Source organism: Culex quinquefasciatus, chromosome 3, assembly GCF_015732765.1.
Source record: "Culex quinquefasciatus strain JHB chromosome 3, VPISU_Cqui_1.0_pri_paternal, whole genome shotgun sequence".
In the NCBI taxonomy this organism is placed as follows: domain Eukaryota; kingdom Metazoa; phylum Arthropoda; class Insecta; order Diptera; family Culicidae; genus Culex; species Culex quinquefasciatus.
Genome location: NC_051863.1, coordinates 151,345,800 through 151,367,460, shown reverse-complemented (window position 1 = coordinate 151,367,460; position 21,661 = coordinate 151,345,800). Strand labels below are relative to the sequence as shown.

The following is a 21,661-nucleotide window of genomic DNA, read 5'->3' as shown; positions in this document are numbered from 1 at the left end:
AACTACTAACTTTTCCTGTCATTCTTGAACGATGAAAAAGCCTACTTTTCTGTACCAAAAATAACAAAATCGAATATAAAACTTTTCGAAATAAATGCTGAAAAGTTCTACTTTTCAGCATCGAAATGGATGCTGAATAGTTTTCAACAAGTTTTTGATTCAAATGGTTAATTGACAAAATACATGAACATTTGACTTACAATTCCACTCAAAGGGTGTTTTTCGGAATTGCAAAAATGTTGTAAACTCGTTAAATCATGATTTTTTCAACACTCGTTGTATTTATCCGACTCGGTGAACCTCGTTGGATAAATGTACGACTCGTGCTGAAAAAATCTTCTTTTGCAACTTGTAGCATAAACTACTATTTAAATTTTACATTGATTAGATAATCCGTACTGAAGATATTTATTATTGTATTATGATAGATTTTTTGTATGAATAGGTACCAAAATTGTATGAAGATTTGTATGAACAAACTGAGGATTCATGAGTCTGATGGTTATAGGGATTTTTTTTTGTAGAGTTTCAGCCAATCCAAAAATGTCTATAACTGTTATGAGCAGTTCTCCACCAGAACTGGAAATGGATTAAAAATATATTTTTTAAACTTGGCTCAAACTTATAGAGGCCGAAGTCACTTTGTGCTGTCCACACAACAAGAAGACTAACATTTCAAAAAGGTCTAATATTCAATATTACGCCCTTATACAACTGATTCTAAAAATTACAAAATATTTTTTTCATTTTTTATCATTTAAAGTATGATTATAACTTACTGAAATACTCCAATCTTCAATGTTTCACTCGCAAATTGATTGAAAATTTTCTCTATTGAAAAAAAAAATATTTTCAGAGATGGACATCCACGGACACTATTTTTGTTTACCTGTGAAAAAATCGATTGTATTTTGCATTTAAAAATAGTCCAGTTAAGAGGCAGTATTTGTAGATTCTGCTCGGTTTGTCCTAGAGCTCGTATCGAGGTGCTCCGATTCGGATGAAACTTTCAGGGTTTGTTTGTCTATACATGAGATGAACTCATGTCAAATATGAGTCCTCTACGACAAAGGGAAGTGGGTTAAAACGGGCATTGAAATTTGAGGTCCAAAACACATGAAAAATCTTAAAATTGCTCGCATTTCCGTAAAACTTCATCAATTCCAACTCTCTTAGATGCATTCGAATGGTCTTATGAAGCACTTCAAAATGTGCCATAGACATCCAGGATTGGTTTGACTTTTTCTCATAGCTTTTGCAAATTACTGTTAAAAATTGATTTTTTTAAAACCTTAATAACTTTTGCCAACAGCCTCCAACACCCATACTCCCATAGGTCAAAAGTTAGGGAATTTCATGGACTATAAGCCTACAGTATTAACTTTTGGCCAATCGCAATTTTCTCATAGTTTTACGATTTTCTAGAACAAACATTTTACAACGTTAGTTTTTGCCCTGTAGACCAAGAAGACGGCACTTTTTGGTCTCAATTTTGTCATATTCGGAATCCTCGGACAATTTCACGTAAGTTAGAAGTATCGGAGTTGTAATATTGATTTAAAAAATAATTAAATAAAACATTTTTGAAAAAAGAAATAGATCTTATTTACCCTATGATCAATACGTCAAATGCTGTGTCAAGTAGGCGAAAACTTGTTTTACCCTTAATCCGACAAAATTCTAAATAATATTTTTATTAATTCTAAATGGCATTTTTTCCAATCAAATTCAAAATTCCAACACCTCAATATAATGTAAAATGACCCAATCTCACCTCCAGACCGAATGTCACCCCTGATGACGGAATGTATAAAATATAAAATTAAATAAAAATATGGACATCAAACATTTCACAATATTTCTTCACGAGGTACAGGTTTTCGAATATTTTCGTACCATTTTTGTGTGGACAGCTGTCAAAATTGTATGGAGCCTTGTATGGGTGATTCAATGACACAAAATGGTTTTTTTAGTCATAATGAACCATTGATATTTGTTTATTTTATCATCTGTATCTTTGATAATGTACAGATTTCGAATTATAGTTTCCAAAAATATTTAAAGTGTCCGACAGCGTTTGCCTTACTCTGGGGGTGGTCCACCCTTGCCTCCCTTCTTGGGATGACATTCTCCACTCTTCACCTTGTTGCACAGCTCAGCTAAAATTAAAAAAAAAGATATTAGAAATTGCTTCATTTCATTTGCAACTAAATACTCACAATCATTCCACTGCGCGGCCGGACAATTCTGGAGGTAATTCTTGCCCAGGCACATGTTCATGAAACCAGACGCAGGGTGGCAGCCCTCCTTCTTCTCGCCACCTCCGTGCTTAGCCTTCATCTCCTCGTGCTTTGCGAAACACCTCGATCATTTTGATAGACGTTTGCTTCCACTCACCCTCGAATCCTTCCACCTTGGCTAGCAGCTTCTCCTTGGAAGGTTCACCGTTATCGTCCAGGACATTGTGATGCTTGAAGAAGCACTCGAAGGAGCACTGCAGTCGAATGAAATCAGCAAAATTGATTGAAGTTAAAATGAAAATCAGTAATTTTACCGCGAATTTTTCACGTTTCTCCTTGTCCTTGTTCTCTTCGAAACATTCCTTAAGGCCATCCATGCTCAAAATTGGTGGAGCCGAGCAACAGTCCTTGATTTCTTCTCGCTGGAAAATTTAGAAATGTGTTCATCAGTTTGCCAAAACCAAGCAAAACATTTATTACTCTTTCCATAACTTCCTTGCAATCCATAGCAAAGGTCACGTGCTGTTTGAAAATTTAAAAGAGAAAGTTAGTAATCACCTGTTGGTTGTTATGGCTAGTTTAAGCACCCTTACCAAGAAAGCACATGCCATCACGAAAAATCTAACACCCATTGTAGCGGAAAACAAGAATCAACTTTCGTCAGCGGAACTAAAACTTTGATTCTAGCGTTCAAGTGCAACGAATGCGCGTTTTATACCGTGGAAAATCGTCGCCATCAGATGATTGTAATTATAAGTTGCACACTCAGATATGCCACATGCACATCCTTCATATTGTGGTAGTAAACAATAATTACTACTGTGAAAAGTGGACATTTGACGTGAAAGTGGTGCATGGTGAAATTAATCGAAGATCGATATTTTGGTCACCCTTACAAGCATTGTTTTTTTTTGTAAATTGTTTTAGAAAATAAAAATAATGAAATATCATATATTCTAAATTTGGTACCGTAAACTGGGGTGACTTTGATAGCCCGGGTGACATTGATAGAAATTTGATTTGGCCACTAATTTTGATACATCCAATGTAACAGTCATATTTTTGCATAAATGTTCGATAATAAGCTATCCCTTAATGTTCACATACTGAAAATTCTCAAAAATGTTTAGATATTAATTTGACGGGCATTTGAAAAACCTATCAAAGTCACCCCGGGCTATCAATGTCACCCCAGTTTACGGTATTGATATTTTAGGAATGTGTGCCGGGACCGTGGTGTAGGGGTAAGCGTAATTGCCTCTCACCCAGTCGGCCTAGGTTCGATCCCAGAAGTTCCCGGTGGCAAATTTTGAGACGAGATTTGTCTGATCACGCCTTCCGTCGGACGGGAAGTAAATGTTGGCTCCGGACTAACCTAAAAAGGTTAGGTCGTTAGCTCAGTCCAGGTGCAGGAGTCGTCTCCCTGGGTCCTGTCCTGGTGGAGTCGCTGGTAGGCAGTTGGACTCTCAATCCAAAGGTCGACAGTTCGAATCCCGGGGTGGATGGAAACTAAGGTGTAAAAAGAGGTTTGCAATTGCCTCAACAATGAAGCCTTCGGACGCCTAGTTTCGAGTAGGAATCTCGTAATCGAGAACGCCAAGGCAATGCTGTCAGGTTTTGTGGGTCCGTGTTTTAAAAGAGGGTTACATTGTTCCTGCCAAATGCGTCTTCCATGAGAGTCTGGAATACACTAGCGTGCACAGGGTGGGGCAACATGGGGCAGATGCCCCACCAGCTTCAAATTTTCCAAATTTGGCCAGGGAGCGTCCATAAAAGACGTTATTTAAAAAAAAGTCCATATTACTGCCCACCTTCCTCAAGAAGCTGCACACGCTAGTGCTGGAATATCTTTTACAATTTTCCAAACAAATTTGGCAGCTGTCCATACAAAAATGATATACATGATAATTCAAAAATCTGTAACATTTGAAGGAATTTTTCGATCGATTTGGTCTTTGGCAAAATTTTAGGCATGTGTAAGGACCAAACCAGGAAAAAATGATAGAAGGTAAAAAAAAGATGATTTTTATTTTACTATTTGTCACTAAAACTTGATTTGCAGAAAAACACTATTTTATTTTTTTTTCTATGTTTTGATAGGTTTTAGAGGAAATTAAATGCCAACTTTTTTTTTCAAATATTCGAATTATTAATAGCAAACAATTTTCAACTTCATTTTTCGATATAAAATCGTATTTGCAATCAAAAAGTACTTTTGTGACATTTTGATAAAATGCACCTTTTTCAAGTTATAGTCACTTTTAGGTATTTTTTTATTTTTTTTGAAAATAGTCACATTTATTCATTTTTCAAAATTAGTGTTCATGTTTGCCCCCTTTTGAAAAAAATATGTTTGAAAAGCTGAAAAAATTCTCTTTATTTTGCTTTTTTGAACATTGTTGATACGACCCCAAATTGGTGATATGTTGCCATGCAAAGGTTTAAAAACAGGAAAACTGAGGTTTTCTAAGTCTTATACCCAAACAACTCACCATTTTTTAAAGTCGATATCTCAGCAACAAATGGTCCGATTTACAATGTTAAAACATGAAATATTCTTGAAATTTTACGATATTTTCAATATTTTTAAATCAAGAAAAATTTTTCAAAAGGGCCAAATATTCAATATTACGCCCTTTTGACTATTATGATTTTTAAAATTAAAATTAAAAAAAATACCGATTTCGTAGAATTGCTCAATTTAAAAAAGACTACCAATATTTAGATGTCGAGATGTCATCAATGGAAAAATTGAGGGTCCTCAATTCGTTAGGGTCTCAGTAACCTGATGCATCATAGATAAAGTCCATCAAAGACATTCGTAGTGATGAAAACAGCCAATTGTGAAAATCTAATGGATCACTCATGTGCACTACTCAACAACCCGAATGGGATTCCCAAAGGGGTCATTCATAAATGATGTGAATATTGCATCGGCAGTTACTAACAAACGACAGTGCTCCGAACTAAAGAGACACGTTTATCAATAGCATTGATCACTCCAGGCCGCTTTTTCGCACCTACACTTTGTATCGTGATTAAATGCATCCGGTTAGTAGACGCAGGTAAATCACCTTTTGTGACTCTGTGAAATTGCAAATTGATGAGCTCGTTTCATTTTCAATATTTCTGCTCGGTATAAAATACGTTTGCCATGTAAAAAGTACAATAGAAATCTTTAGTTGTGGCCTGAAAATTATTCTTCATTCGCGACTATGTATTTTGTAACTCAGTTAACTGTAGTTGCATCTTTGGCGATAATTTGTTCAATTTTGGTAAGAATTTTGGCAAATTAAGTTTAACTTAATGAAAACTCTTAAAAAATATTAAACGTTCACAGCACATGGCTCATGCAATCAGCTGCAAGGAAGTATTTGATAAAGTATTAATTTCATTTTTCCCAATTCTCAACAGTTTATTGATCATAGTTTATTTCTGTTTAGAAAAATGAAATTCAAGACTGTTGCTCGGCTCCAACATACTTAAATACTGAAGGGCTCAAAGAATGCTTTGAAGAAAACAAAGACAAAGAAAAACGCGAAATGTTTGCTGTAATGTCCTAGGCAAATTTCAAAGTTCTTCGAAAAAACTACATTTTTTCAACTTTCAGTGTTCACTTGAGTGCTTTTTCAAACGGTACCAAGTTCTGGAAGATGACGGTGAAGTTTCCAAGGAAAAGATGCTTGCAAAAGTTGAAGGATTCGAGGGCGAATGGAAACAAACGAGCACAAAAATGATCGAAGAATTGCTAAATATGATGGACTGAAGGCCAAATATGGCGACGGTGGAAAAAGGAGAGCTGCAATCCGTCGTCTAGTTTCATGAACATGTGTCTAGCAAGAAGTTTATCGAATATTGTCCAGCCGAGCACTGGAACGATTGTGAGTTTTGAGTCAACTAATCAATTGTGATGTTCTCAATGGTGTTTTTTTTGCAGCCGACCTGTGCAACAAAATCAGAAGTGGTGAATGTGAACCCAAAAAAGGCAAGGGTAAGCCAGAATAATCTAAGCAAAAAGCTAGCTGAAAGCAAATACATATTTGAATAAAATTAATTATGTGATTAACTATTCACTGAAAAAAAAAGTATTTTTACAATTGTTTTTTTTTCGATTCCTTTCGAAACAACATTAATTGTTCCACTTGTTGTTTCATTTGTTGAGCAAAATTAACCTACAGAGATACCAATCAGACATGAGTTTACCTATGATTCATCCACACATGGCACAGCAGCAATTTTATCGATACCATGATATAATATCAATTAAATTGTTCTTGTAGATTGAAAATAAAAAAATCCAGATTTAAAATATTAAGGATAATATAAAAAAAACATTCCGACTTAAAAAAAAGGTGAAGTCAGGGGAAATATACCCATTTAAATTACTCTAAGCCGTTCGACCGATTCTCATCACTTTTGCCGTTTCCGCTATTAAATCAACATTTTCAGATGTATCAACAATGAAGAGTTGCTTGCTCACATTTATTTGAGCTATTTATTACTTTGGAACAGTCAAAAACACTTTATGAAAGCTGTAATTCATGATAAAAGTGCTAATAGGCCGATAATAGAAATTAGCTAAAAAAGGGTATAGTTCCCCTATTTGGTTAATACACAGTCCAGGTTTCATTATCCGAAGTTTTCAAAAAAAAATGTCACTATGGACAAATAACAAAAAATAAACATAATTGTTGCATTCCATCTTTTTTTATTGTTATTTTTAAATGATCAACTTTAGTGTAATTCTCCCTAGAAAGAGACATTTGTGTGATCTATATTGAACTATCAAAGTTTAAGTACGGGTTTCTGATCACCATTATGAGGATGGTATCTCCATTAAAAAAATATATAATTTTACTTAAATTAATTTTACATGGTTAACATTTTGATATATTTAATTTTGAATATCAAAACATAATTTTTAATAAAGTAAACAAATTAATTTTATGTCCAACGTTTTTATAAAATCTTAATAGGGTACCGTAAACCGGGGTGACATTAATTGGATTTCAGTTTATTTTTAGATTATTTTCCAACTGTTAAAATTTTTCTCAAGATTATTTTTTGGCTCAATCTCCGCCAACTCACACAGCAGTCACACTTTGTCCCAAGGTGTAACTTTTGTCCCTGATTACGAATCTGAGGTTTTTCGATATCTCGTGACGGAGGGGTGGTACGCCTTCAACTTTTGAACATGCGAAAAAATACATGTTTTTCAATGATGTAGATGGATTTTTGATAGATTTGTTGTACTCAAAATTCCGAAAAACTTTTTTTTATTTAAAAAATTCTAAAAGTTTAAAAACTCTGCCATTTTCGTTATCCAATTGTAATTTTTATGGAACATGCCATTTTAAGGGAAATTTAATGTACTTTTCGAATCTGTATTTACCCAGGAGGGTCATTTTTCATTTAAAATAAAAAATCAGTAAAATTTGTGTTTGTATTAATTTTGCTGGGTTTGTTTTTAGAGTCTAACAATGTTCTACAAAATGTAGTTGTATAAACATAAGGGTTTGCTTGTTATCATCACGTTATCGCGATTTTACAAAGTTTCGCGCATATCAAAAAGGGTCGGGGCAATTGCTGTGTGAGTTGCCGAAGAATTTCTCAATATGGTGTAACTCTGATTTGGGGAAGGAATGATAATACCGAACTACATACCATGCCATAATACCGAACTGCGTAGTGCAAAAACGAACAATTTCGTAAACATTTGTAATTTACGTTTCCTGTTGTACTTAAGCACATAAAGAAACACTTAAATGGTGGAATTATAAAATGTTTTGTAAATTTCCACTATTGATAAGATAACATAACATCAACCAGCATTAGGGTGATCGAAATTGACTTTTCTCGGACTGTAAGATACATGAGTTTTGAACATTTATTTCGAATATGAATCAATTTAAATTAAATATTTTTTTGCATATATTTTTACATACCATGTACAAAAAAAACAATACAATTTTACAATACAATAGTATTTCAAATTTGAACCACCCTAGCCTGCTAACCCTTTATCTATTGCACAATCGTTGAATCACTGCATGTTCTATTCCGCATGTTTTATAGTCTATAATTATTCAATCTGATAGGAAAAGTCACTCCAGTCAACTATTCGAAACTTTTTTCCCTATAAATCATCAACCCACTGGCCCATAAAAACTAAGTTAATACGCCACATCAGACCGAGTCGGACGCAGCTAATTAATCAACCATGGTGCTTAAACTAGCACTATACTGCTTCACGCTGACCACCACGCTCGTCCTAGGTCAGTTCCGCGGCCAGTCCGGGGACGAGTCCTGCTTCGAGCACCAGGATATGCCCGATCCGAACGAGTGCTGCACGCGGCCCATGTGGGTCAACCGGTACATGCTGAAACCGTGCCGCTATGCCACGTCCGAAACGGAAACCTATCGGAACGATTTCGATTCGGTAAGTGTTTAGAACATGAACCTTTTTTGTTGGATTTGATTTAAGAACAATGATTTTAACTTTAGTGCAGCGTAACTTGTGGGGTGTTCAAAATCAACATAACAATGGTGAACAATCGAGTGGAGATCGTGCGGTTGTTCAAGCCGACCAACTTGAAAGCCGGAAGCGATCAGCAGTGGCGGCAGACGATTTCCAAGTCGTTGAAACTTTGCAAGGAAAAGATCACCCGGATGGTTGGCCAGCATGCCCAGGAACACCGAGAGCAGGAGCAGTGTGAAAAGGCGGCTGTCGTTTTTGAGGATTGCCTGTACGCTCAGATGTTTCTGGTAAGTATTGGAGACGGAATGATAGCATTTGTCTAATGTTTTGGTTGTGTTGATTTGAATTGGATAAGGACTTACTCTTATAAAAAATTGAAATTACAAGCCTAGGTTTCAATATTTGAATGAAAACAGTTTTACACGCGTCCAGTTCCAATGATTCGTTTTCAAATATCGATGTATTGACGGATTTTTTTTCGCGAAAAAAAACTTTTCGTGGGACTGTACATTGGTACTTCATGAAATTTTAAATTGTTTTTAAAGGAGTCCAAACATGCTTATAAACTCAGGAAAATGCATTTTAACTGGTTTTCGGTTGATTAAACTTTAATTTTCATTAAAATATTGAAGTTTTTTTAAAAAATATTTTGTTTGCCCCCAGATTATTCAAGCCGACTTAGAAGGGGTGCGATATAAACTTTGAAAAATGTTTGCAACGGCCTAAATTAAAATAAATAAAAAATATGAAAATCACATTATTTGACAAAAAAAATACTTTGAGAGCGAATTCGAAAAAAAAAGTCAAAGTAGTTATGTCACAGACATAACCGGAATGGCGTAGACTTACGTAAAATTTAGATATGTGGACATGTGGGTTTTCCATATATTAATTTGAAGAATTAGCTATATTCTTTAAATAGATTTACGGAATATGATCATGAATGGGAGATGGAATTCAGCTAAGGCGTTATTTCGGAGTGGTTTTCTTTCAAAATTGTATGTAGTGTTTGTGGAATGATGAACAAGAAGAACTCTTTCGTGAGAAATTGGTGGCCCTTAAAGGACCGATTAGAGTTGGATGGTGGCGTTGGTCGCAAGGCTGGTCTTGGCATCAGGCTCGATCTTGGCGTCAGCTGCAGCCGGGAGACAAGGTCCAGATGGGTGAGGCGGTGGATGCTGGTGCTGGCGTTGTTGATGGATGCGAAACCGACAAAGTTGTTTAGGAAAGCGTGTATTTGCAAATGATTGTGGTGCGAAATTTAGATTAGGCTGGTGTATCAACCAAAGTCAAAATCGGCCGATGATAACTAAATGAAACATACTCTTCGTGACTGTGTTACAACATTTCTACCAAAACAAGGTCAGTGCCCAAATGTCGTTGTCTGTAAAGGATCGGAAAGCAAGATCAAGCTTGAGGTACTCTTTCATAAAATCAACAAATTTCAAATTTTCCGGTTTGAGGATAATAATGTTAAAATCCCTAGACACAATCCGGATGTCCTGCTTTTTGCATACTGTGAACAAATTCCGGATCAAGAAAAAGAAATTTCTGTTTGTATGTTGCACTTGGCGAAATATACACAACAACAAACAATGTTTGAATCCCATTTTCTGAAACTTTTTGTGGCACAAATATCCCCAAACGAATCAGCCTCGAGTAAAATTGGATCATGTTCCTACTTAACTGCTCAAGATCGTAGTGGCCGTCGAAGAAGACGAACGAACGGCAAAGAGAGGAAAGAAAGAGACGAAGGAATTTTAGCGAGCCGAATGGGGGAGGGGGAGAGGGGGCATAGGGGTTGGGGGCGAGAGCAGCCTCAGAAAGCTGTGCAATCCGTCGCCCCCGAAGACCAAAATTTGTTCCTGAAATTTAAATTCAAATTAGTTGCTGCCTCGTCCCGGGTGGGACGAGGGCAAATTCTTTCAACACTAGAATTTGATGAGACGTAGCGCTCGCCGCGAATGCGACGAGCTAGTTGATGTCCCGATTGTTTAACAACCAAGGTTTGACCCACGAGAGGCTTTTTGAAGCGCAGCAGGCGCGCGCCTCATCTTAGTTGATGCCTCGTCCCGGGTGGACGAGGATGGGGATTAGCATTCGAACCACAGCAACCACGAAAGATCCTAACGGTCCTGCCATCGAGAGGCAACTGGCTGACGGTGACGACGAGAAGGCGATGCGCACTTTTCCAGTTCTGGTCCTCTCTCCTGCTGCTGCTGCTCTGGTCTCTCTCCTGCTGCTGCTGTTCTGGGCTGAGCTTTCCTGCTGCTGCTGCTGCTGCCGGTCCGACGTCTGAGACGTGAATGATGGAATGGGCTCTGGCGCGCGTTCTTATGTATGATTTCGGCCCGCTACTTCCCCTCCTTTTTCGCGACCGACACTCGGTCGCGTTGCTCGGATGATTTTCCCCTCAAAATAGGTACTTGACATTCCCGTCCGTGAGTGGGAAGCGCTCATTTTGCTTGCAAAATCTCTGCATTTTGAAAACTGTACAGAACCGGATGGGGCCGGATCACTCTGGAGAGTTCCGGAGGAAATCAAACACGGCGGGCTACTTAAAACGCAAACTTTTATTTGCCACTCGCACACGGAACGAACTACTTCCAACGGACTTTTATTGGGATCTAACGATAATTACTCTAAACTACATGGAACATACATGGCGCATCGGTGCACTTCGCGCCACCGATCGCAGTTAGCTGAGAGGGTTAATTCTCTTAGTGGGACCACAGAGAGTTAGAAATTAGAGAGAATGAGCGACTTCAGAACTGCCACCTAAACAGGCGAGAATTAGTACTGCGCTGGGTAGCACCAGCCGCGCGTACCACAGTACATCACCCATTTGCTTCCTCTTCCAATTCTAAACATCCCGGCCGCCTTGAAAGACCTTTCAAACCCAACCTACTGACCATGACATTACTACACCTAACATCTAACACACCTAACAACTACTTACAAAAACTAAACGTAAACAAATATACATGGAGCAAATATAGCAAAATCACTTTCACTCTCGATCGCGGTGCATCATTTTTCGGCACAATAGGTGCATCCTCATTGTTCGCCGATCAGCTGATGACGATCTGGCTCTGCTGCTGCTGCTCGTGGTGTGTCTGCTGCTGTCGATCGATTTCTTCATTCGCAGGTCAGTTGTAGCTTTTTAATCGTCTCTCGCTGCATTTTAGGGCTGCTGCTTGCCGTGGGGCGTCTCTGACGGCGGCAATCTCGTTCTCGATCCTCGGATGGTCGTCCTCGACGACGGATGATTCTCTGTGAACGAACATGGGCGGCTTTTTAAAGAGAAAAACAGGGACAAAAAAAGACTCGCCTGGAGCGGAGGCCACCGTGGCCTCCGCGGTGCCTCCGGCACCGATGCTACTGGCGCGGACAGTGTGGGTGGATGAGCGGCGTACGTGCGACGTACGGTGTGTGCGACTTGTGCGATGCTTCGAACTGCGTTGATCGTCGAGAAAGCTGGCCAAGCTGTACGACGACCGGTGCAGGGTGACTCCAGCGGCCGAATTACTGCAGTTTTCGGTTGCTGAGTTGATCGTGGCTTTGCGCGTGCCCCCATGGGCACGAAGCGATTTTTCTGGCGGTATAAAACAGAAGAGCATTACTGTTTGCTTTGCGTGGAGACCACCGGTCTCCGGGCGCGTTCGCGCCGAGTCTAGTGCGACTAGACCAATCCCCTGGAATGCGTCCAGCGGGTAGATGCGGTTGGTGATGGGACCCTTGATTGACGGTTTGTTGGAGAGATACGGACCTTAGAGCGAGTGGGACAACAGCGAACAGGTGCAGGGGAACATGGACATCAACGCTGGCAGAAAAGAAATAGGATTACTTTTTGCTCAAGAATTACAATACATTAACTTAACTGGTGTGCGGGAGTGCACATCTGCACCCCCGCAGGCGCGTAAAGCACCTCGATGGAGAATGTTTAGTTCTCCTTTTGTGTGTTTTGGAAATTGTCTGCTATAGGAAGGATGCAGATCTTGGAGATTCCTCTCTCGTAGACTCCGTCCTTCGTTCTGACGACCGCAACGCGCACGTTACCATCGCTCCCAGTGCGAATGTCGGTCACTCGCCCTAGGTGCCACATCTGTGGCGGCAGGTTCTCCTCTTTCAGCAGCACCATCATTCCGCAGGACAGGTTGTTGCGCTGTCTCGTCCATCGCGTTCGGTTGTGGAGGTCCGACAGGTACTGCGTCGACCACTTCCGCCAGATCTGCTGCACAAAGTCCTGCGTTCTCTGCCACGCTGACAGCCTGTTCTCTGGGACTTCCGCCAGGTCTGGTTCTGCCACCGCTGCCAGTGGTCTTTGGACCAGAAAGTGACCAGGGGTGAGGACGTCGAGATCGTTCGGGTCACTGCTGAGGGGTGTCAGGGGGGCGAGAGTTCAGGCATGCTTCGATCTGCACCAACACAGTCACGAACTCGTCGTGCTGCAACACTCGCAAGCCAATCGTCTTCTTGAAGTGCGTCTTGAACGACTTCACCGCTGCTTCCCACAATCCACCGAAGTTTGGGGATCTTGGCGGAATGAATTTGAATTCGATGCTCTCCTTCGCCGCATCTCTCACCACCGCTTCGTGGAACTGTTGATCGCAGAACAGCTTCGCCAGGTCGTCCAGTTCTCTCTTCGCTCCCACGAACGTCTTCGCGTTGTCGCACATGATCAGCTGCGGCTTTCCTCGCCGCGCGGTGAATCGCTTCAGCGCCGCCAGGAATGCTTGTGTGGTGAGGTCGGTCACAACCTCGAGATGTACTGCCTTCGTGACCAAGCACACGAACACAGCTACAAAGCATCGGACAGGTCTCGCCTTCCGACCGGGGTACGACAGCTGAAACGGTCCGCAGTAATCCACACCCGTTTTCAGGAACGGTGGAGCTGGATTTACGCGTTCTTGGGGTAGATCGGCCATGAGCTGATCTTGCACCTTGGGCTTGTTTCGGAAACACGGTACACACTCGAAGATGACTTGCCTCGCTGCGCGCCGGACGCTCAGCGGCCAGAACCGCTCGCGCACACTAGAAATCAGCAGCTGCAGTCCAGCGTGGAAGTACTTGTGGTGGTAGTGCTGTAGAATTAGTTTAGTTAGCGGATGGTGGTTGTCCAAAATCATCGGATGCTTCCTCCCAGCTGAAACTGCAGCGTTTCGTAGCCGGCCGCCAACCAGTATTACGCCCTCCACGAGCCTAGGATTGAGCGCGTTCAACTTCGAAGTCTCGTTAACTTCTCCCTTCTTTTCCAGATCTGCGAGCTCATGCGGGAAGCATTCCTTCTGCGCCAGCTTCACCAGATCCAGCAGTGCCGCTTCGTGCTCGGCGTGCGTGATGTACCCGCTCTTTCGGCACTCACGGTTGGCAGGTCGAGCGTTGTGAGCGAATCTGCGGCAGAGTGCGGTGACTCGAATCAGCTCAAACAACGACGAATATCGCGTGAACAGCTGCTCCGGCTGAAGAATCTGGACAGTGCAAGCGTACGACGCTCTCTGCTCCAGCAGTGCAGCCTCCAACTCCTCCTGCGTGGGATTTCGTCTGCGGCCACTTGTCTGGACTTAAGCACAGCCATGTGGGTCCAATCCACCACAGCGATGCGTACGCGAGCAATGCTGGGATCATGCCTCGAGACAGCAGATCCGCCGGGTTTTCCACACCGGGTACGTGGTGCCAGACACAACCTTTGCTCAGGTGCTGCATCTCCGACACGCGGTTTGCCACAAATGGATTCCAGCGAGATGGTGCGGACGCCAGCCAACTCATTACGACCATCGAATCCGTCCACAGATGGATCTCGATGTCGACCGAAACAGAGGGCGTATCTTCTGCAGCAAGTGACACATCAGCAGTCCTGACGAGCACTCCAGTCGCGGGATCGTCTCCTCCTTGGTTCGTCGCTTCAAGTCGGTCATCGGCGCCACCTTAGTCTTCGACGTCAGCAGGTTGACCGACACACACCGTTGCTCCAGGTGCTGCGCGTGTAAAAACACGCTCCGTACGCCTCAAGCGACGCATCGCAAAATCCGTGCAGCTCAAGCTTGACACACTGCAGGCTAAAACCGACCCAACGTGGCACAGCGATGTTGTCAAAGCTCATCATGTTTCGTCGAAACTCCTCCCAAATGTGCACAAGATTTTCTGGCAACGGCTCTTTCCAATCGACTCCTTTCTTCCACAGCTTCTGGAGGAAGATCTTGGCGATCACAACAACTGGTCCGACCAGTCCAACGGGATCGAAAATGCGTGCTGTGTCTGACAGCACCGTTTGTTTCGTGAATACCGTAGCGGCATTCCACGTCGGCGTTTTGAACTTGAACTCATCGCTGCTCGAGTCCCACAGCAGACCCAGTGTCTTCACAGCGGCAGTCGACGAATCCAACTCTTTCGCACCTCCTTCGTCTCGCAGCTCCTCGGGGATGGCTTCCAGCACGGCGTTGTCGCTGCTTCGCCACTTCCTGAGCAGGAACCCGGCCGCCATCAGCCGCTCGCTGGTCTCTCCAACCAGCTTCTGCGCTTCCTCGATCGAGTCGGCTCCCGAGAGCATATCGTCGACATAAAAGTCATGCTTGATGGTCTTCGCCGCCAGCGGATGTGTGGTTTCCACCTCTTCTCCGACCGTGCGCAAGCATTTCGTGGCCAGGTAGGGCGCCGACGCCGTTCCGTACGTCACCGTAGTGAGCTTGAAGGTTCGCACAGGCTCGCTCGGCGAGTCCCTCCACAAGATCCGCTGCAGATCCTGGTCATCTGGGTGAACGTTCACCATGCGGTACATTTTTGCGACGTCTGCGACGACGGCGATCTTCCGCAAACGAAAGCGAAGAATGATGGTCAGCAAATCATCCTGGACCACCGGTCCTACCATCAAAGCATCGTTCAGCGAGACTCCAGACGACGTGGCACATGAGGCGTCAAATACTACCCTCAGCTTGGTGGTCGTACTATCTGGTCTCAGCACAGCATGGTGAGGTAAATAATACGCTTGTTTCTCCTCCGTGTCTTCTTTCACCTCCTCCATGTGTCTCATCTCCAGGTACTCGTGAATGAAGTCAGAATACTGCTTCATCAGTTCTGGATTAGCGGTGAGCCGCCTTTCCAGCCCGTAGAACCGCTTCATCGCGATCGATCTCGACTCGCCTAGACTCTGCAGGATCGTCTGCTTCTTCGGCAGTCTGACGACGAACCGACCGGTCTCGTCGCGCACGGTGTTCGCCCTGAACAGGTCCTCGCAGGCGCTCTCCTCGAGCGAATGTGTACTCGGCGTCTGGCACGACTCCAACTCCCAGAACTTGGCCAGTAAATCGTTGATCTCCGCCAATGCTTCTGCTTCTGCTGAGTTCTGGTTCGCTACGACTCGTGGCAGCTTCGCCGCTACTCCGTTGACAACGCCAGACACCACCCAGCCGAGCTCGGTGTTCTGGATCGTCGGGCTTGCTTCTCCAAGCTTCATCTTACCATCGGACAACAGGTCATAGTAATGCTCTGCTCCAATGATCATGTCCACAGGTCCAGGACGGTAGAAGTGCGGATCCGCCAGCTTCACGTCCTCTGGAATGCTCAGCTGCTCGGCATCGATGTTGTTGAACGGCAGATTCGCCGTGACCTTCGCCAAAACATGGAACCTCATCGATGCTGCGAACTCCGAAATCGTCGAAGAACGAGCGCAAACAGTAGCGGTCACCGCAAAGGTGGAAGTGGATTCTGCAACGCCGATTCCTTTCAACCGCAGGTAGTCGGACTGCGGCTTGCATTTCAGCTTGCGCGCGAACTCCTTGGTCATCAGGTTTCGCTGGGAGCCACTGTCAAGCAGTGCTCGAGCGAACAGTGTGTGACCTCGCGAATCGCAAATCCGTACAACAGCCGTGGACAGCAACACTTCTCGAACCTCCTCCGTACGACTTGGAACAAGGGACGACGACAGGTTGCACGCTGCTGTGTGGCCTGTGGCGAGCTGTGAGCTTTGTGGTTGTGAGCTTTGCGAGACTGGTGTCTGTGTAGGGTTTTGTGTAGATTGAGTGGGTGTGTGACGGGTTTGGCTTTGTGTCTTCTGTTGTGGGTAGTGTGGATGGTGTGTTCCCTGAATGAGGTCGCGACGCGTTCGGGCCTGCAGCGGCAGCGTTCGACCTTTGGCCAAAGTTCTCGTGAAGAAGCGTGTGATGTTTCCGCTTGCACATCGAACAGAATCCTCGCGTACACTTTTCCACTACGTGACCAGGCTGCAAACAGTTGAAACACAGCATATTCCTCCTGGCAACCGCGACACGCTCTGCACAGCTCATCTTCTTGACCGCAAAACACTGGAACACGTTGTGTTGTGGTCCGTTGCAAAAGTAACATCCGCTTGGCTCAGCAGACGCAGCGTGACTTGACGCGTATTTCGGCGGGCGACGCTCGTTCCTCGTAGCTTTCTTCATGGAATCGATCGTCTGCAGCACTCCACACTGTTCCCGCAGAAACTCCAGCAGCGTCTCGTACTTCACGAACTCCGGACTTCTTGTTGTGTTCCTCCCAGTGGCGCAATGTTGCGGCGTCCAACTTGCTAGTGACAACGTGAGCGAGCAGGATGGACCAATCCTCAGTCTTCACCGAGCTTGTTGATCATCTGCAGGTTCTTGTCCACCACGCTCAGCAGATGGTTCAACGCTTCAAGCACTCGTCTCGTACGGGCTCAACAGCAAAGATGGCGTCGAGATGGCTCTTCAGGATCAGCTTCATGTTCCCGTAGCGATTCTCCAGCACGCCCCACGCCACCTGGTAGTTCGTATCCGACACGCGCACTGTGCTGATCTCAGCAAGCGCTTCTCCAAACAGTGAAGACTGAAGATAAGTAAACTTATCGAAATCTGATAGGTTTTCACTATTATGGATCAGCGACTTGAAGGAATCCCGAAAAGTAATCCACTCGGTGATGTTTCCTCCAAACGACGGCAGCTTGATTTCGGGCAGCTTCACGCGCGAAACAGTCGATTTCGCCTGAGCAGGTGCCGCTTGCGTGGGTGCTTCCTCCTTCCGCTTTGCCAGCAACTTCGCCTTCAACTCACAGTACAAGTTCTCGAACTCCCATAACGCCTTAGTGTGCTCCTCTACATCCTGTGCTTTCTCCTTTCCAGCAGCATCAACCCCGAAAACATCAGTGAGGACGTCGATCTTGCGCCGCACGACGTAGAACTTCGCCAACGCATCATCCAGCATGTTCAGCCGCACGTCGATCTGAGCTTCGTCTTCGCCATCCTTGAAGCCATCAACGAATTTCTTCGTCATCTCCAGCGTACTACGAAGCTGCCTCTCCTGCATCTGGTACTCCCGCAACGTAGTCATCGCGATGCACTTCTTGGACCACAATTGACACCTGAAAACCCGACGCGCGCGACCTCTCGAAGACAGATGACAGAGAACAAGACCAACCCACTAAGCCAGGGACCCCAGAACCGTCAATCAAAGGGAGAATTTTCACCACACTCAAGAACCCAAGCTCATATAAAAACTCGCATCAACTCAAATCGGTTCAGCTTTAATTGTGGATCACCACAGCTCAAACAATAAAATCAATTTTAATTGCAATGGCTGGCAGCGCATGCATCAGCTCCAAGCCACAGACCACTTGTACTTCCCTTTGAATCCGCAAATCCGTCTGCAGCTCGAAGTTCCGTCCGTCCAATCGTCGACTCCAACAGCAACAGCAACCGTAGCAGCAACAACACCAACCGCCAAACTGCAACCGCCGCCGAATCCTCCAAATCCAACAGCACCTTCTTCAGCGCCAACTGCAGCTCGTCGACGGTCAACTCTGGGTCGTTGAACTCCAGCCAGCGGTCGTTGAACTCGTCGCAGTCGTTCACCTCCGCACAGCAATGGCCAACACTGCTGCACTGCACAAATTTCTCCGGAACTGGTCCACCGGTCGAGTGATCCGGTTCGAAGGACCAAAATGTACAGAACCGGATGGGGCCGGATCACTCTGGAGAGTTCCGGAGGAAATCAAACACGGCGGGCTACTTAAAACGCAAACTTTTATTTGCCACTCGCACACGGAACGAACTACTTCCAACGGACTTTTATTGGGATCTAACGATAATTACTCTAAACTACATGGAACATACATGGCGCATCGGTGCACTTCGCGCCACCGATCGCAGTTAGCTGAGAGGGTTAATTCTCTTCTTAGTGGGACCACAGAGAGTTAGAAATTAGAGAGAATGAGCGACTTCAGAACTGCCACCTAAACAGGCGAGAATTAGTACTGCGCTGGGTAGCACCAGCCGCGCGTACCACAGTACATCATTAGTCACCCATTTGCTTTCCTCTTCCAATTCTAAACAAAAACATTTTAAAACATTTAATTGTTTCAATAGTTAAACTATTTTGCCAACAATGAAAGTTTTATAGCAAATTGCTGAATAATTTTCGAATAGAATGGCACATAAATCGTGTCGATTCGATTAGAGGGAAGGAAGATATAAGCGTTTGACGGATGACGCAGTAATCCAGGGCCTTCGGCCCAGGTTTTTTGGAATGACACCCCAGTACCTTCGACAAAGACGTAAGTCTACGTCAAAACAATCTCGTGATTTCACGACAAATGTATACAGAAAAAAAATGCAAACATCAAATCATCATTTTCTGATCCGGGTCAAATTTAGTTTGTCATTTTCGTGAAAATAGAAAAAAACTTCACTTTCAAACTGCGATGTTTCTGAAACTACAGAAATCAGTGTTGCGATTTTGAGTGCTCATCAGCTCATGAGCTAGCATTTTTCGCTCATTCGTGAGGAGGAGCGCCTCGCGGGCTAGCTCACGTTTGCTCGTGCTCATGTTTGCTCATTTATTTTATGAGCAAAAATGCTCATTGCTCGCGCTCGCGCTCATTTTTACTCATTGAGCAAATTTAGCGGTAGTTTTTTACCTGTAACGGGTATACGATATATTTTTTCAAGCAGAGCATCGAGGATGTCCTCGATCCTCATAACATTTGATGAAGATATTTTTCATAATTTTTGATTTGAAGCTTGTTTTGGAATCAGAGTTGAGGTGTTAAATTCGGATCGGTAAATCAAATCATGGTAATATTTGACCTGGGAAGGGGTATATCTTTTTTGTCAGAAAATTGCGTAATTTTACCTCTGAAAATGTGTAATTTTACCCCATTTCTGGTATAATGCCACATTTTCAGTCTAAATTGAGGTAAAATCATAACATTAAAGAAATAATATTCAACATTTTAAAATAACTTTTAAGGAACACACAAATGTTTTCTGGGAAAAACGTTACATCATGTTTTTAATTCCCGGGCACCTCATCTTGTTCAATCATTTAGTTGTAAATATTTTTTCATAATTAATATCAAATCTGTGTCTTAGATGAAATTCACATCAACTATCTTAGTTATATGCTGGAGTCGATCCAAATAAATAAATGAGAAATGAGCGTGCTCACAAGTAAACACATGTTTTAATATAAAAAAAAAATCAATTGCCATCCTGTTAACAGCTTATTTAAGACCTAAAAAATCCGTTCCTTGAATTCAATCAAAACTAGTTTTCTTAATCATCAAACTCTGAAATTTGTAAGTTGACAACATTAAATGAGTTCATGTCTCTTTTTCGCGATAAATCCAATTGGCCTGTGCCAGATTCATCAACAAAACTTAAAATCGATGACTGATCATCGATACTGATGAGCGCTCATTGAGCGCGAGCGCATGCGATGAGCATGAGCGAGCACAAGCTACCTGTTAAGTCCTCATGCTCATTAATGAGCGAGCACGACTTCTGGCTCGCTCGCTCATTCGCAACCCTGACAGAAATATCGCAGTTGTCAAATGGAAATTTTTCAAAACATTTTATTTTATTTTATAATATTTTTGCTTTTGGACGTTTGGAGAAAATGTTTGACCTTGAATATACAAAAACTAGAGCACGCAATGTAAACACACGTTTTGATTAACTGATTTTGAGCATTGTTCTGAAGTTTGGATGATTTGGTTCTACCTAATTTGGCATCTACCACATTGATCGCACAAAAATCTGTGGTAGAAAAGTATCCACCGGTAGATGCTTTGGTGGATTTTTGACAGTTCGAATTATTCCAAGAAAATCCACCGCGGTTAACCAAATCAAATTAACAAAAGCCCTCTAATCGAAAATGGTTACTAACAGTAGTTGGACATGTACATGTGTCAAACTGCTTCTGACTAAATTCCCTTTGGCCAGTTGTCGCACTTACAGTAATTTTAAGGGTGTGTCAAGTCAGAACGACAAGTTCGAAACATTCTTCATATAAAAAGTGACAACAATGCACGAAGTTTGTTTCGGTTTTTATTGAATATTTCAGAATTGAAATCAATTTTTAGGGCTCTTTGATGGTCGCAAGGTATTGAGAACTGTATAAAATGACGTTCTTAACCCAATTTGGCTCAAAGCCGACGTGCGACAAGACAGTTCACGACGATATGAAAATATTTGTGTTGAAACAGAATTTCTGAATGCTTAAAGTTGTATAAAATTTGTGTGTGGAGAGTTTCAAATGCATGCAGATGAATAATTCTTTAGTACTTCATATAACCCAATTTTTTACCGTTATAGAACTGCCCGGAACGATCCTGGATCCGCAACGATGGCTGTGATATGGTCAAAAATCATCTGATGGAGGGCTGCCCGTACGAATCGCTGGATGCAGTGTCCACCAGGGATCGTAACAATGATGAAGACGACGACGATGACGATAACGATGGCTTCGAGCCGGTCAACTCTCGCCAGTAGACTAAAACAAGCGCTCGTGTAGGGTAAAATTCAATTCATCATTTTTATTCGTTCGTGTTGTATCTTCACTTGGCATTTTCGAACATCTTCAACATTACTCTCTCTGGATCTATCAGTATAAATAAATATGTACAAATACAAGAACTTTACAGGTAAAAATCCTTAACCGCTAGTAATTTTGA

General features: G+C 42.9%; 2 protein-coding genes and 1 long non-coding RNA gene across 3 annotated transcripts; 2 read left to right on the top strand and 1 right to left on the bottom strand.

Annotated features, from left to right (window-relative positions):
- Nucleotides 1-1,968: 1,968 nt before the first annotated feature.
- On the bottom strand, nt 1,969-2,926 carry LOC119769823. The gene is given in 6 exon segments (XM_038263509.1): nt 1,969-2,159; nt 2,220-2,328; nt 2,330-2,494; nt 2,555-2,662; nt 2,721-2,762; nt 2,834-2,926. Coding segments are annotated over 6 exon segments (540 nt in total). The 5' UTR covers nt 2,873-2,926; the 3' UTR covers nt 1,969-2,082.
- Nucleotides 2,927-5,404: 2,478 nt separating this feature from the next.
- LOC119770171 lies at nt 5,405-6,218 on the top strand. Its single transcript, XR_005278688.1, has 5 exons — nt 5,405-5,515; nt 5,581-5,622; nt 5,684-5,791; nt 5,851-6,121; nt 6,178-6,218. It is a non-coding gene; the product is annotated as an uncharacterized LOC119770171 (long non-coding RNA).
- A 2,146-nt stretch (nt 6,219-8,364) lies between these two features.
- On the top strand, nt 8,365-21,625 carry LOC6038610 (general odorant-binding protein 67). The gene is made up of 3 exons (XM_001848334.2): nt 8,365-8,679; nt 8,745-9,005; nt 21,303-21,625. The coding sequence occupies exons 1-3, from the start codon at nt 8,461-8,463 to the stop codon at nt 21,477-21,479; spliced, it is 657 nt and encodes a 218-aa protein (XP_001848386.2). The 5' UTR covers nt 8,365-8,460; the 3' UTR covers nt 21,480-21,625.
- The last annotated feature ends 36 nt before the right edge of the window (nt 21,626-21,661 follow it).

Coding starts and splice junctions, on each gene's coding strand:
- LOC6038610 (XM_001848334.2), top strand. CDS start 8,461: ATGGTGCTTAAACTAGCACTATACTGCTTCACGCTGACCACCACGCTC. Junction 8,680..8,744: donor ATCGGAACGATTTCGATTCG/GTAAGTGTTTAG, acceptor TTTTAACTTTAG/TGCAGCGTAACTTGTGGGGT. Junction 9,006..21,302: donor TGTACGCTCAGATGTTTCTG/GTAAGTATTGGA, acceptor TTACCGTTATAG/AACTGCCCGGAACGATCCTG.